This window comes from Lolium rigidum, chromosome 4 (assembly GCF_022539505.1).
Source record: "Lolium rigidum isolate FL_2022 chromosome 4, APGP_CSIRO_Lrig_0.1, whole genome shotgun sequence".
NCBI lineage: Eukaryota > Viridiplantae > Streptophyta > Magnoliopsida > Poales > Poaceae > Lolium > Lolium rigidum.
In genome coordinates this window covers 168,957,162-168,970,467 of record NC_061511.1, presented here as the reverse complement: position 1 = coordinate 168,970,467, position 13,306 = coordinate 168,957,162, and the positions used below count along the sequence as shown (strand labels likewise).

The window sequence follows — 13,306 nt, the reverse complement described above, 5'->3', positions numbered from 1 at the left end:
CTGTGAGTTCTCCATTTATGGGTTAATCGGTATCCGTCCTGGTTTCCCAGGCATGTTTAGGATTTATGGTTTCAGCAACAAGTTTGACAATTGATCCTAGCACGTCGGATCCAATCAGGAGTGAATCGTCCTGGGAATTCTTATCATCCTCTTTAAAATCTATAAAATTCTTATCCTTCTTAGAGAAGTATAATCAGAGACTCACAAAATGATACTGAGTTGCAACATTAAGTTACTGCTAGTGCTGGTAATAATAATAACACTCCAATTTACAGTGACACAAAAAACAACAGGAGGCCCACACGAATCAATCATGATCATGCACGCTCTTTTATGCGTTTCTACTACAGACAACAGCGGGCGGCATCAGGTTCTCCAACCTCAACAGCCGGCGCCGTGAAAACACGTAGGATTCTTTACTTCTATACAAGCTTAAAGCGAGGCACACACTGAACATAATTTTGTCTCCTGATGTCTGGGGGTGTACATAATCATCATATCTCTAACGTAGGATGGTGTATTACACTGAAGGAAAGCAGCAGGAAACTACCTCAATCCGTTGCCTTCGACAACGGAAAGCTCTCACCGCAGAAGTTCTGCTGTGTCACGAAAGGCACCGCAAAGATGTATGGAAGGGATGGCGGAAAACTCTGATTCCGAAGCTTTCATGCAACGGAAGTCACTCAGGTGTCGCCATGGGCCCGGTGGCAGAGCAACTTACCCCACATAAGAGAAGTTGAAGGTTCTGCTGGGCGATTGGTATTGCGATGCGACGGAATCACGAAGCAGCTCCATGCCAACCTTATGTTGGCTTTATTCTCACACTATTGACAATGGTAGATCATCACTATGATTTGGGATGCGCTTTTGTGCAGCCTTCACGGCAGCCACTCTGGCTGCATTGGCTGCTTTATTAGCTGCAGCAACAGCTTTGTTCACCTTATCATCTACTCTTGGGACATCATAGGCCCGCTCTGTAGCTCTTCTCGCCTCCTGAGAGTGTCATAATCAGATATCAGTTACAACAGTTGTATCATCATGGGAGGGGAAACTCTTTCTAGCAACTAAGGATGGTCTGCTGGCACATTACCTGCACCGCATTGAGGACCTTGGAATGGTTCACAGCAATAGGTGACCCAGGGACAACATTTTGGGTGCTTAAGGTGTCAAGAACTCCATTTTGCCAGTGGCCTGCTTGCGTCTCCCCATTTCTGAACGTATACATGCCTAAACCCTGCCTTCTGCCCTCATGCCATGCACCCTCGTATCTATGGCCATTAGCAAAGCTGTAGACTCCGAAACCATGCATTCTATCAGCAAAGTACTCCCCAGCATAGGTGTCACCATTCCTAACAACAGCCCACAAAATATTAGTTCAAACCTCAACTCAAAACCGATACTGCAGCATGCTGCGCAGTTTCTTTTCCTAATGCCAACCAGGCAAACGCAGCTGGGAAAGGCTAGACTAGAAAAAAAGGTATGGTAACATATCACAACCTAAACAAGCATGAGCTTAAGATGAACTCATAATGAAGCATAATGCATGGAAATGAAATAAGGTTAAGAACAAGGAAATAAAAACAAGGGGTACTACTGCAAATGTATAGCACAGTATAACTAGGAATCATCACATAACACGTTATATGCAATCAATTTTTCAAAAATTGAACATGCTATTGTGCTAGCAATATGTTAACATAACTGGAAAGAAAATAGTTTCTCATATGCTATCTTTAGATGTAGCAGGTATATAGATGGCAACAAAACAGAACCACAAGATACAACACGACCATGACGCAATCATTGATGACTCATATAGCCCATAACCAATCAGACAAAAAGGCAATAGAACAGTAATTAATATCTTTTCAAAATGCACATGCATATATCAAGCAAGCAAACAATATGAACAAAACATGCAGCACATGACCTCTGTGCCGTGCCCTGGCCCTGACTACAAGATTCCTTATTGACTAATAGAACAAAATGACTGATTAAAATAACTTATCCCGAGCATAACTAGCTGAAGCCACACAAATAAGTTGATATGGAATAAACAGCTTGGACAGCACAATTCGTACAAGATCTGTTTCAAAGAAGATTCAAACCCTGAACCAGGTGAATTGCAGATCATAACTAGAATAAAGTTCAAAACCTGGTGGGATATTCACACACTAGTTGGCTACCATGACGTTCATCAGAAAGGTCAAAACCATAACTGGCAAAGTTATCAGTAACTTTAACTTAATTCAGGATCTCAGAGAGAAAATACACACATGATGGATGCGTCTACAATACCAGTACAGGTGTACCTCCCGATATTAGAAAGGAGGTGCTAACAGTCTCTCTTTTGTAACCAATAACTGCATTCGGGTCTAATTGATTATGTGCTCTGTCTGGCCAATAGCTTTCCTTTCTAACGGTAATGGGGAGAGGTACCCTAAAGGAGTACCTTGTATTCTGATTCATGAGCAAGACAAGGGGAGAGGTAGCCCTAAAGAAGTGAGGGGAATTATTGGGACACTACTCTAGTTATAATTGCACTTTTCAATATTCCACTACAAGCAGCCAAAAGTAAAATCCACATCAGATCTATCACGAAGGGAACCAACCAAGCAACCCATCTCAGTATCTCATATCTCCCTTGAAATCAACAACCTGACTAAAGTCCTTTACTTTGATTGAAAGAAGCATCCCATTCAACAGAAAGCGACAAAAGAACAATTCTACCGGTCAGTAATGTATCACCTGCGTGGGTATAAAGAACTTCTAGAGTGGAGTTGATATAAGTGATTATGCAGTATATACAAAACTAATAGCACATCTTTAATATTTTGCTCATCAATGCCACTTAATTTCCTATGTTATCTCATGACATAGCTAACTACACATGAATCCTGCTTAACGAGTTCCACAATAAATATGTAAATGTTCAACAGTCAATGAGGAGAAACGCTGAGCAGGGTAAACAGCCAGGCGACCTCTAGAATCCCCTTAATCATCATGTTGCATGTCATGGGTAACAAGATGATATATTTAGCAAAAATCAACACTAAAGCACTAATATTTGCACAGGTTATATCAGCACGACATCAGATCATGGCTAGCATGTAATGCGCTGAACAATTTAACTCGAAGAGCGCTGAAAGTTGAACGCAAACCTGAAATGGTAGTGGCCGAGGCCATGTTTCACACCTCTCTTGAACTCGCCGATGTACCGGCTGCCATCTTCGCAGGTGTGCACGCCGTGGCCATGGCTCTGGCCGTTGGACCATTCCCCGGAGTAGACATCGCCAGTGTAGAACCTGTAGACGCCGTGTCCGTGCCTGAGGCCCTGCCGGTACTGGCCGCGGTAGCGGCTGCCCCTGGCCCAGGTCTCGACCCCGAAGCCGTCGTACTTGCCGTCGACCCAGTCGCCCTCGTAGCGGCCGCTCATGTAGTAGTAGTAGACGCCGCTGCCCGTGCAGCGGCCGCGGCTGAACTGGCCCTCGTAGATGTCGCCGTTGCTGTAGACCTGGACGAAATGGCCGGTGGTGGGCGCGGAGGCGGAGGCGGAGGGCGAGGAGCCGATGGACCAGAGGATCGGGGAGCGGCGCGGGCGGCGGAGCGGGAGCGGGAAGGGGAGCGGGAAGGGGAGGCGCGGGAGGGAGAGGCAGAGGAGCAGGAGCAGCGCGCAGGAGAAGGCGGCGGCGGAGAGGAAGTCGGCGAGGAGGGAGCGCGGGAGGAAGGCGGGCGACGGGGAGAGGAAGTAGAGGGTGGGGAGGGAGAGGAGGAGCAGGATGCGGAGGCGGAGGTGGAGGCAGCGCAGGAGGTGCCTGGCGGCGGCGGCGGCGGCCGCGGCCGCCGCCGGAGCGGGCGGCGCGGCGGAAGACGCGAGCTTTCGGCGGCGGGGAGGGGTGAAGGGCGACGGCGACGGTGAAGGCCTGGTCGGGGTGGAGGAGGAGGAGGAGTTCATGGAGACGGGGCGCTTGTGCGGGGTGGAGGGGAGCGCATGGTGCGGGCTCGCCGGGATGTGGATGCGGAGGGAGGAGGGGTGCGGGGAAGGCGGGTGGTTGGGATCGGGCGGCGGCGGCGGCTCGGCCCCGGCGGCCGCATCGGGCGCCACGGCGAGGGAGGCCGGGAGGTGGTGGTGGTGCATCTAGTTGGGATCGGGATTGGATTTGGAATTGGAGGACGGGGAGGTGGCGGTGGTGGTGGTGGCCGGAGGAGGAGGTGTCGACATGGGCGGGGGGACGGAAGGAGGGAGGGAGGGCTGCCGCCTTCTCTACGCTTTTCTCCTCGCTTTTCTGCACCGGGTTTTCCGGGTCTTTTCTCCCTCTCGCTCCCCGTCTTCTCGCTGGGTTTTTCTTTCTCCCTCTCCTTCTTTGCTGTGTGGAGGAATGGGTGATTAGTGTAACTAACACAAACTTGCTAATAAGTGTATATAATTGAAGAATTAGTTTACTACTTGATTCAAAATTTTAAACATGATTGTACTCTTTAGGCCTTTTTGGTTAACATGATTTTCAAAATGCATGAATTAAAGAACACAAGAGTAGATTACCACAAATCATATCGGATTTAAAGACTAAACTGATTTGGATCAATAACATTAGAGAGAATACAAAGACATTGAGATTTAAATGGATAGAAAATTTACCCCAACAGAGAGTGCAATGAAATCTTAGGGAAAATTCTAAGGATTTTAATCCTGTGAATCAATTGATCGATGTAAGAAAATTTATAAAGAACTAAATCCTTTCAAATTCCTACGAATCAAATGAGCCCCTATCAAATAGCTATGTTTAATTATTTTTTTATTCACTTGATTGCAATTAGTACAAATGTTTCTATTATTCTTGCACTACATTTCACAAAAGAAAAGTAGATTCAACACCGCAAATGATTCTTGCATTTGTCGTTTGAGTAGCCAAACTTGGTTTTGATTTTGTAGAGTTCAAAATGGCATGAGAACATCATATTTTGGACTTTTGTGAATCAAAGAGGTCCCTCGATCAGACCTAGTCTACATTGTGTGTATCTTTTTTCCTTCTAAACTCGTGCGCTTTAAACAATTGAGTTATACTATGTAGAACTACTCCCTCCATTCCTAAATATAAGATGTTTAGTTAAGTAAGCCACATACAATACGAATTTGATTTGTTCAAACAAAAACAGCTAGTATTATACATGTTCACTTGTTTAAGTAAACTTTAGAGGGCGCTTCTTTATAAGATACCTAACTCTGGATTCAGTCGTAGCTCCCCCTCTAATCATCGATTTTTTTTCTTGGTAATTCCTGATGGTTTTGGTAATTGGGCAATAATTTTATCTCTGCGTCATCTGATTTTGACCGAGATGAGTTGAGCAAAACCTCTGATTTTTACCAATAGTTGTCATACGAATGAGTTACTTGTGAGCAACTGATACTCTCCCTATCTGTCCCTGTCTTTCTATACGATGCGAGTCACGACCCTCCTAAGCAGCATTTGTCCTTTGTCCAGGATCCAATCGAATGGCAATTATTTAGAACGCTAAACAGACTAGAATAGTACGACCTTGGAAGCAAACATAACTTCAAAAACGCCGACGTCACGCGGGTGTAGTTTCTTATGCGCGAAGCCGAGAGGCGACGAAGACGCCAAGACACGGTACGGGACAGAACGGATCGCCAACAGCGACTTGGCATGGCCGGGCACCCGTTTGATTAGCACGCTAATAGGACGGTTCCTGCGCTATTAATTATAGTGTGCACTATTAGTCATGGTGGTACTGTCGCATAGTACTTGTCATTTTTCTGCAGGTTTGTCGCCCGCACATGGAACGCGCGCGAGGGTGAAAAGCGGAGAGAAGAGGGCCATCCACGATGAATCTGATCTGCTGTTTCCCGGTGCCTTCGGCTCGCCTTTGCCTCGATCTGTCGTGTCGATCATATGCGTGAGGGGTAGATGGGGTCGTCGTCTTCCCCGGAGCTAGCTAGAAAGGTTGGCAGCTCGGCCGTCCTGGTCGGTCAGTTCATTACTGCGTACCCATCTTGCAGGATGGCCTACTTGAATACTTGATGGTTGAAGCTACGATCGAGCTCCCAGGACAATGTTGGCTTGGAGTTACAAGCTCACGACAAGATTGTTTCCAAGTTTAGAAGCTATGCGGTGGAGACACATGGCTGCGGTGGTTCAAGTTACCAGATGAAGACTGGCTAGCACAGTAGCATGCACGGTTGCGCGGTGAGCCGGCGAGTGAAGTGAAGTTACGAGCCCATTGGCAAGGTCGTTTCTAAGTTTAGTGGTAGAGCACATGGCCATGGCTACGGTGGTTGAAGCTACGAGGAGTGTGCGAGACAAGATCGTTGCTAAGTTTAGCGGTGGCACAGTGGAGAGAGCTGTGGTGGTCCAAGGCTCTCTCTCAGAGCTACGAGTGCTTGCGAAAATGGTGCTGTTTCTAAGTTTAGGTGTACACAGTACATGGCTGTGGTGGTCCAAGCTGCGAGTTCATGGCAATATAGTGGGTTTCTAAGTTTAGTGGTGCAGTGCCACAAGTTGCAGTGGCTGAAGACGAGATCGTTTCTAAGTTTAGCTGGGCGCTACATGGCTGCGATCGTGTGTGAGGTCTCGGCGAGTTCAAGACGGAGTCGTCGTTTCTAACTTCTGAGAATATCCCAACCGATGATCCTATAATTGAACATGTGAGTCAGTGAATAATAGTAATGATAATTTTGTTGAAATCGCGAGTTCATGACGGCCTTACGGGGTCGTCGTGGTTTCTAGGAATATATATCCCAGCCGATGATCTTGGAATTGAAAATGTGAGTATAATAGTACTGATAATTTTGTTGAAATCTGGGAGGCGTCATTGGGTCAAAAAGAGGGACAGGTTCGTCGTGGCGCTATGATGTTGATGAGTAGGCTGTTGGATCGGCGAGCTTATCCCCAGGACCACGTCGATGGCATGATATATCATCCTACGTGTGCCACTGGATTGTTTATCTGGAGGTACTGGCGGCTACTGGCCAAGAGCCACAAGCCTGAATAGACTATTGATTGCTCCTGGATGATTATTAGTATAACAGCGACACCGAGTGATTCAAGTTTTTTTTTAAACAAAGTGCTTCAGCTGATCATGCACAAGAATGGACAAACATTTTGGCTCCCCACGATCTTGATCCATTCACCCCTATTTGAAACAAGTATATACTAGTAAAAAATAATCATTTGCAAACTAAAGACTTGTAGATCATGCTAATGGAGTTACGTCACAACAATTGTTTTCCCAGAATACGAAACAAACTAGCGAAACAATCGCAAGCTAGAGCATGGTGACACAAGCAAATGGAGTGGTTATCTATATCTTGCAAGGTTAATTTCCCAGATGGAGCATCATCAGATAACCAGGTACCCGCCCATACCATAATCGAAAAGACATTGGGACACAAACCTGTCGCTGTAATGTTTAACACAAACAGGCGATGTAGATTTAACTGCCAAAATAGGCATAAAGGTGGTAGACCAAATGCGGACAAAAAACACCTAACATAACGGCCCATATATAAAACTTTTAACTTGGGGTCATCTTAAACGCATCCAAATCGGACACGGAAAGACACGCACCCAGAACATCTCCGAAACATGCAAATGGGCATATCTTGATCAAGTGGAAAAAACCTAGGATTACACAACAGTAATACCAGAAAGCACATACAATTGCTCAGCAGTTTACAGGAAGATCCGAGCTCCCCAGTACACACGAATCAACAGGCCACAACGTTTTCGGGCCATGGTGTTCCATCCCTAAAACTAGGTAAAAAACCTGATTGGTGAAAGTTTGTCACGATTGCTTGTGAAGTTTGAACCCGAAAACCCTTGGAACATACTGCTGCGATGGCTTCTGTGGCTTCAGGTGTGGATATGTCATCAAGAAGAGATGAGGAAATGTGGTACCAAAGTATGCTCCATCAATGTCTTGGCAGAGTAAAGGAAATACAAGATATCACTGTAGTAATTATAATTGTAACAACCAAACATGTATGGTCATTTAACACAAAGAAGCTACAAAACAAAACAAAAAAATACAAAATGCAGGACAAAGTGAGGAGTTAAATCATGTTTAGGATGGATCACTGATCCTTTATCTAAACTTTTTTTTGCAGGATATGCTTATTTGCCATGCAGAACGCATAATGGCATTCCACTACTAGGTAGTTTGGAACTAAAATATGTGGGCTTGAAGATAATGGCATGGGATTGGACATGGGGCTGGAAACAAACTCAAAAATCGCGAGCTTAACAAGTAACGAGTAACTCGGCTTGACTAGGTGACTAACGAGCCGAGCCGAGTTTTAAATATGAGATTGTTGTTTGCTGGCCAAAGCTTAACGAGCCGAGTTAACGAGTTACTTGTTTAGCTAGTTAAGCTCACCAGTGTGTCCCCAAATCTGGCCCATCTAGGCATGGAATTATATATTTTTGTCGGTGATTGTGTGATGTAGATTGTTGTGTGTCTACTTTTTGTTCACTATGCAATCAAATTGTAACAATCATGATGAATCATACATACTCATATAGGTTATTCCATACAAAAGCTAATGTATTCAAAACTGTAACGAGCTTAACAAGCTAAACGAGCTAACTCGCGAGTTACTCGAGCAGAGTTTCATTTTTGAGCTCGTTATCTTACCAAGCTCTAACAAGTCTAGCCAATTTGGCTCGGCTCAAATTCCAGCCTTAATTGGACACATAAACTAGTACTCTTACCACAAGTGCATGGAAATATCTTAGCTAAAAATTCCACAAAACAGCATGAAGAGTTAAATACGAAATCATAATTTGAAAAAGACTGTTAAATGGGGCACGCAAGTTAATACTCCTACACAGGATGCATACATTGCTAACAATTTCTGCAGAATGAAAAATCAAAAGGATACTGCCTTGGTACTTGGACCTTGGGTAGTGCAGATCTTCACATTTTGGGCAAAACACCTTCACTGTGCTTGACCTAGGAATGTCAGATTGCCCTGCTGGAAGACAGGGTTGGCCACAGCAGTATACTCTAGGGCATCTGCCAAAATCGTAGTTCTTGAACTTTTCTAACTGCAAAAAATGAAAGCGTGGCAGTTCAGTATGTATTACAAAATTATATCGTGATGCCAGCGATAGGATCAAAAACATATATTACCATTGCAGCTAGACCCTTGCTGGTTAAGATGTAACGTGCATGAATTAACCCATACAGCATCTCTGCAGATGACTCGATTAATTCATTTTGCTCCTCAGTAAACACATCACCTGTATAAAATTAGCTCCATTAAGATGAGTTCAACAGTAGAAAATAGTAACTATCTACAAATTCTAAAATGTACAGGAGGCTGGAATTTTTCTTCTTTAGGAAATGAAATCGATGAATACCAACAAAGATGTTATAAAAATAAGTAGGCAAACTGAAAATATAAATTATGGATGGTAAGGTTCAGAAATAGTATGTCAATTGTGTTAATTGTGTATTTAGTATTTAGAGTTAATAAATTAGTAGATTTGTAAGAAAAGCTATCTCACCATTAGAGGACTCAATGTCTAGGATGAGATCAAGTGCATAATCATAATATGGCACTTGATTGCTTAGACCACAGAGATTGAAATCATCCTGTATATAATCATCATCAATCTCGCAGAAGAATTCATTGCCTCGCAAGCTACAAAACCATGAAATCCATGATGTGTCTTCTCCGTCAGAACCACTGACATCAGAATCTTCACTGTCAGTTTCGAATTCCTCTGCAGTGCCAAAATAAGATGATTAGTCTAGATATCAAAAAAAAATTGAGAGAAGATATCAAAATATTGATTGTATTCATAATCACAACCATTTCAGTAAAACGATTACCCTGATCCTGATAGGGCATATGGCTAAATGCCTACAAGATATGGTAAACTTAACTACTACGCGTTGTTGGAATGGCTAGGATACTGATCCTGCAGCATGTGGTCCTCAGTTCGATCCGATGCTACCGCAACTTCCAAAAATGCAACTAAATGTCATATTTAGATACTAGCATTATGGTGCATATTTTTTGTCTTGATCCTGCACTCTTTCCATATTTGTATATTTCCGCCCGTTGGTGCATAAAGGTGCAAGCAAAAACACACAAAAAAACAGAAAAGCTAAATCAAAGCAACCAGCATCTCCATGTGAGCAAAAACAAAAAGAAAAACAGAAAAGCTGAATTGAAGCAACCAATATCTAAGAGCCAAATATGCAGGTTCTAATCTCTTTCCATATGTGCATGTTTCAACTCATGTGGTTACGTACAAAGATTGAGCATAAACTGAAAAAACTAAGCTGAATCAAAGAAACCGACATCACCTAGTGGTTAAAGAGCCCTGGTTGCCCATTCTAAAGCGAGCGATCCTGGGTTTCATCCGATGCTACCCCAATTTAGCAGCCAAACCTATTTTTCAGATACTATTATGGTATGTGTTCTTTGTGTCGATTCTGCCCTCCTTCCATATGTTTATGTTTCCGCTCGTGCCTCCATATGGGGGTTGAGCAATAGAAGGAAGGAAAAGAAGAAGGCTGAATTAAACCAACCGATATCTCCTTGTTTGGTTAGTGCTCTCAGTCACCTTCATTTAATTGGGAGTCAAGAGCAAACATTGACCAACCAGAACCACCGATGATAGAGGTGGGCTTAATGAATGCCATATACCCTACAGCGTGAAAACAGAAAATTGTTCCACACACCGCCCCCATGTTCGCTTCCTCCCATCTCCCATTCCATTCCCTACCAATATGCTCCTCATGCTTCTCTTCTAAATTGTAACCTTGCTATCTTCCATTCCATTCCTACCAACATGCTCCTCATGCTTCTCATCAAAACTGTAACCTTACCATCTTCCTTCTCCAAACACATCCTCCCAACTTCCATCTGATTCCTTACACACATGCTCCTCATGCTTGTCTTCAAACCTGTAACCTTGCCATCTTACTGCTCCGAACACATCCTTCTCAAATTCTTTTCCGTTTTCATCTTGTTAAATTCCATTTTCTGTTCCAGCCAGTCCTCAAATATGTCTTCTGTTGTGATTTTTAAGAAATACGTAAGAGCCTGAAAAGATCTGCATCAACGAGAATTCGATAAAACAGTGCCCCCCTACCAACGATGTTACAGCTCTGCATTTAGCTTGTGCGTTATCATACTTGATAGAATGCTCAAGCTTAGGCGAGCATGATTGACTCAAAATTTAGGAGCTTTGGGTATGATGTGTTCTATAATTTGAGTGCTCGTGATCTTGCAAAATAAACAGTTCATATCTTTGTTAGTGCTCAGTCAATAATTAACTAGATTCAGCGATAACAGCCAATAAGTGATTTATTTGAAAAAAAAAACTTTTCACCAATTTGCAATCCTACCAAACAAATAGTTAGAATTAGCCAATCTTTGTTTGGTTAATACTTAAATAGTTCAACAATAAATTCTAACCGTAGGGGCCTGCGCCACTGTTTCCTGGTAAAAAATGGTTTGGCAATAACGTCGGTAAGTTTGTTAAACAGGTGTCACAGTTGAGAAACAAACAAACAAACAAACAAACAAACAGAGAGATTCGGCCAAAAAAAAATCAATATTGGAACTTCCCTGATCACACTCCAGTACTACACTAGGAAAGACTAATAAAGGAGAGAATCCTATCGTCTGCTAGCATGATCCTTCAGCAGGTGCTGCATTTCCCCAATATGATTTCATCATAGTCTCAAAAGATACAAGGGCTAAAGAGCTCTACTCGCCAACACAAAAAAAACATGAAAAGATGATGGCTTGCAGCAAACCAATACCAAAAAAGAACCAAAACATTTTCTAGCAGAAAACCGCGTCATCCATTAACCAAAAAAGCCAGCTCAGGCAAAATAAAATTAAGGCTCGTATTTCTCAGTAGTCTTCGAGACATCTCTGTGGCCTCCACCCCCCCTCCATGTTCAGCAATCCTAGCTTGTTGCGCCTACTATTCTCTGCTTCTTTCCTAGCAGCGGTATGCTCTGACATGAATTTGGATCCCACTGAGCCCCAGTTTTCAAATACTCTGAACACATTCTTACTCCTCCAAGAGAATGTTAAGCTTCATGCACTAGCCAACGCAACCAAAAGTCCGAACTAATGCAAAGGGCTAGGCAATCTACTTAGACTGCTCATAGTGGGAGTAACTTAGGTAGTAACATCACACACTTCAAGATGTTTTGGTGACATGGCATAGCAATAAATGAAGAAAGAGAGGGAGGTGGTAACTAGCTATGTTACCATAACATCACACACCCCAAGATAAAATGAGTCTACAAACTAATAAATGAGACTTTGCATGATACCATCTCTAAGTTACTTTCCACTATGAAGGTAGTAACATGGACTAGTAACTTATGCATGACACCACCTTATGTTACTCCCCACTATGAGCAGCCTTATACACTTCAACACCCCCCTCACGTGTGACGGGAAAACGGGAAGACAAGAACACGTGTAGAGTCAGAGGCAGGCTCAACAGGCCTATACGAACCTATATGTGGACTCCGAGGGGGCAACAACAATTTTAGGATAAATTGCGAAAGCCAGGACTCGAACTCGAGACCCTAGGCTCTGATACCATGTTAAGCTTCATGCACTAGCCAACGCAACCAAAAGTACGAACTGATGGAAAAAAACTAGGCAATCTACTTATACACTTTAACAGAGAAGGTAACCAGTTCTTCATCTCCAGGCAATGCAGGGATTCCAGTATCCTGCATCTCACTGCAAACGAAGGTGCAAGTTGCGCCCCGAGAAATATGCAATGACAGCGCACCATATGATTTTCACCCCTAAAACAAAACAACAAAGGCCGGGTCTTGTAGCCAAAGCAGGCAATGCAGTACAGAAAACAAGCAAACAGAGGTCGGCGGAACGGGCTAGATCCTCACCGCCATCGGAGACCTTGGGGACCTTGCCGATCGACGTCGTTATCTTGCTGGCGGCGAGCAGCTCCTTCTCCCTGGACGCGCCCCTGGAGGTGGACGGGGACGGCTTCTCGAGCGCCTCCTTGATGCGCTTCCGGTCCATCTCCGCGGCGCCGCCGAATCCCCGGTCCCTGTAGGCCGCGCCGCTCATCCCCCGGCGGTCGCCGGAGCATGTGCTTCGCGCGGCGCGAGGTGGCGGCGCTGGCAGGCTGGGCTGGGCTAGGGTTTGAGCTGGCTCCGCAGGTGGGGGGAGAGATCGGAGCGGTGACGAGGCGCGGAGAGGGGAGACAGAGCCCGTGGGCGGCTGTTGTAATTACGACGGGTGCCCGGGGGTTTCCTGCAAATATGACACGCC

General features: G+C 44.4%; 2 protein-coding genes across 2 annotated transcripts; both read right to left on the bottom strand.

Moving 5' to 3' along the window:
* Nucleotides 1-275: 275 nt before the first annotated feature.
* Nucleotides 276-4,280, bottom strand: LOC124706282 (phosphatidylinositol 4-phosphate 5-kinase 4). The gene is made up of 3 exons (XM_047237936.1): nucleotides 3,162-4,280; nucleotides 1,091-1,349; nucleotides 276-993 (listed from the first exon to the last, which is right to left on the bottom strand). The coding sequence occupies exons 1-3, from the start codon at nucleotides 4,136-4,138 to the stop codon at nucleotides 820-822; spliced, it is 1,410 nt and encodes a 469-aa protein (XP_047093892.1). The 5' UTR covers nucleotides 4,139-4,280; the 3' UTR covers nucleotides 276-819.
* A 3,325-nt stretch (nucleotides 4,281-7,605) lies between these two features.
* Nucleotides 7,606-13,088, bottom strand: LOC124706281 (casein kinase II subunit beta-1-like). The gene is made up of 5 exons (XM_047237935.1): nucleotides 12,916-13,088; nucleotides 9,528-9,746; nucleotides 9,151-9,260; nucleotides 8,900-9,065; nucleotides 7,606-7,937 (listed from the first exon to the last, which is right to left on the bottom strand). The coding sequence occupies exons 1-5, from the start codon at nucleotides 13,052-13,054 to the stop codon at nucleotides 7,804-7,806; spliced, it is 768 nt and encodes a 255-aa protein (XP_047093891.1). The 5' UTR covers nucleotides 13,055-13,088; the 3' UTR covers nucleotides 7,606-7,803.
* Between the last annotated feature and the right edge of the window lie 218 nt (nucleotides 13,089-13,306).

Bases quoted from the DNA above. Each gene is read 5' to 3' on its own strand.
- LOC124706282 (XM_047237936.1), bottom strand. From the start codon at position 4,138: ATGCACCACCACCACCTCCCGGCCTCCCTCGCCGTGGCGCCCGATGCG. The intron at 1,350-3,161 runs GTTTGCGTTCAA...GGCTGTTGTTAG, and splicing joins CTCGGCCACTACCATTTCAG to GAATGGTGACACCTATGCTG. The intron at 994-1,090 runs GTAATGTGCCAG...TGACACTCTCAG, and splicing joins AGGTCCTCAATGCGGTGCAG to GAGGCGAGAAGAGCTACAGA.
- LOC124706281 (XM_047237935.1), bottom strand. From the start codon at position 13,054: ATGGACCGGAAGCGCATCAAGGAGGCGCTCGAGAAGCCGTCCCCGTCC. The intron at 9,747-12,915 runs GTGAGGATCTAG...TTGGCACTGCAG, and splicing joins CCCCAAGGTCTCCGATGGCG to AGGAATTCGAAACTGACAGT. The intron at 7,938-8,899 runs GTATCCTTTTGA...TACTCTGCCAAG, and splicing joins AAGGTCCAAGTACCAAGGCA to ACATTGATGGAGCATACTTT.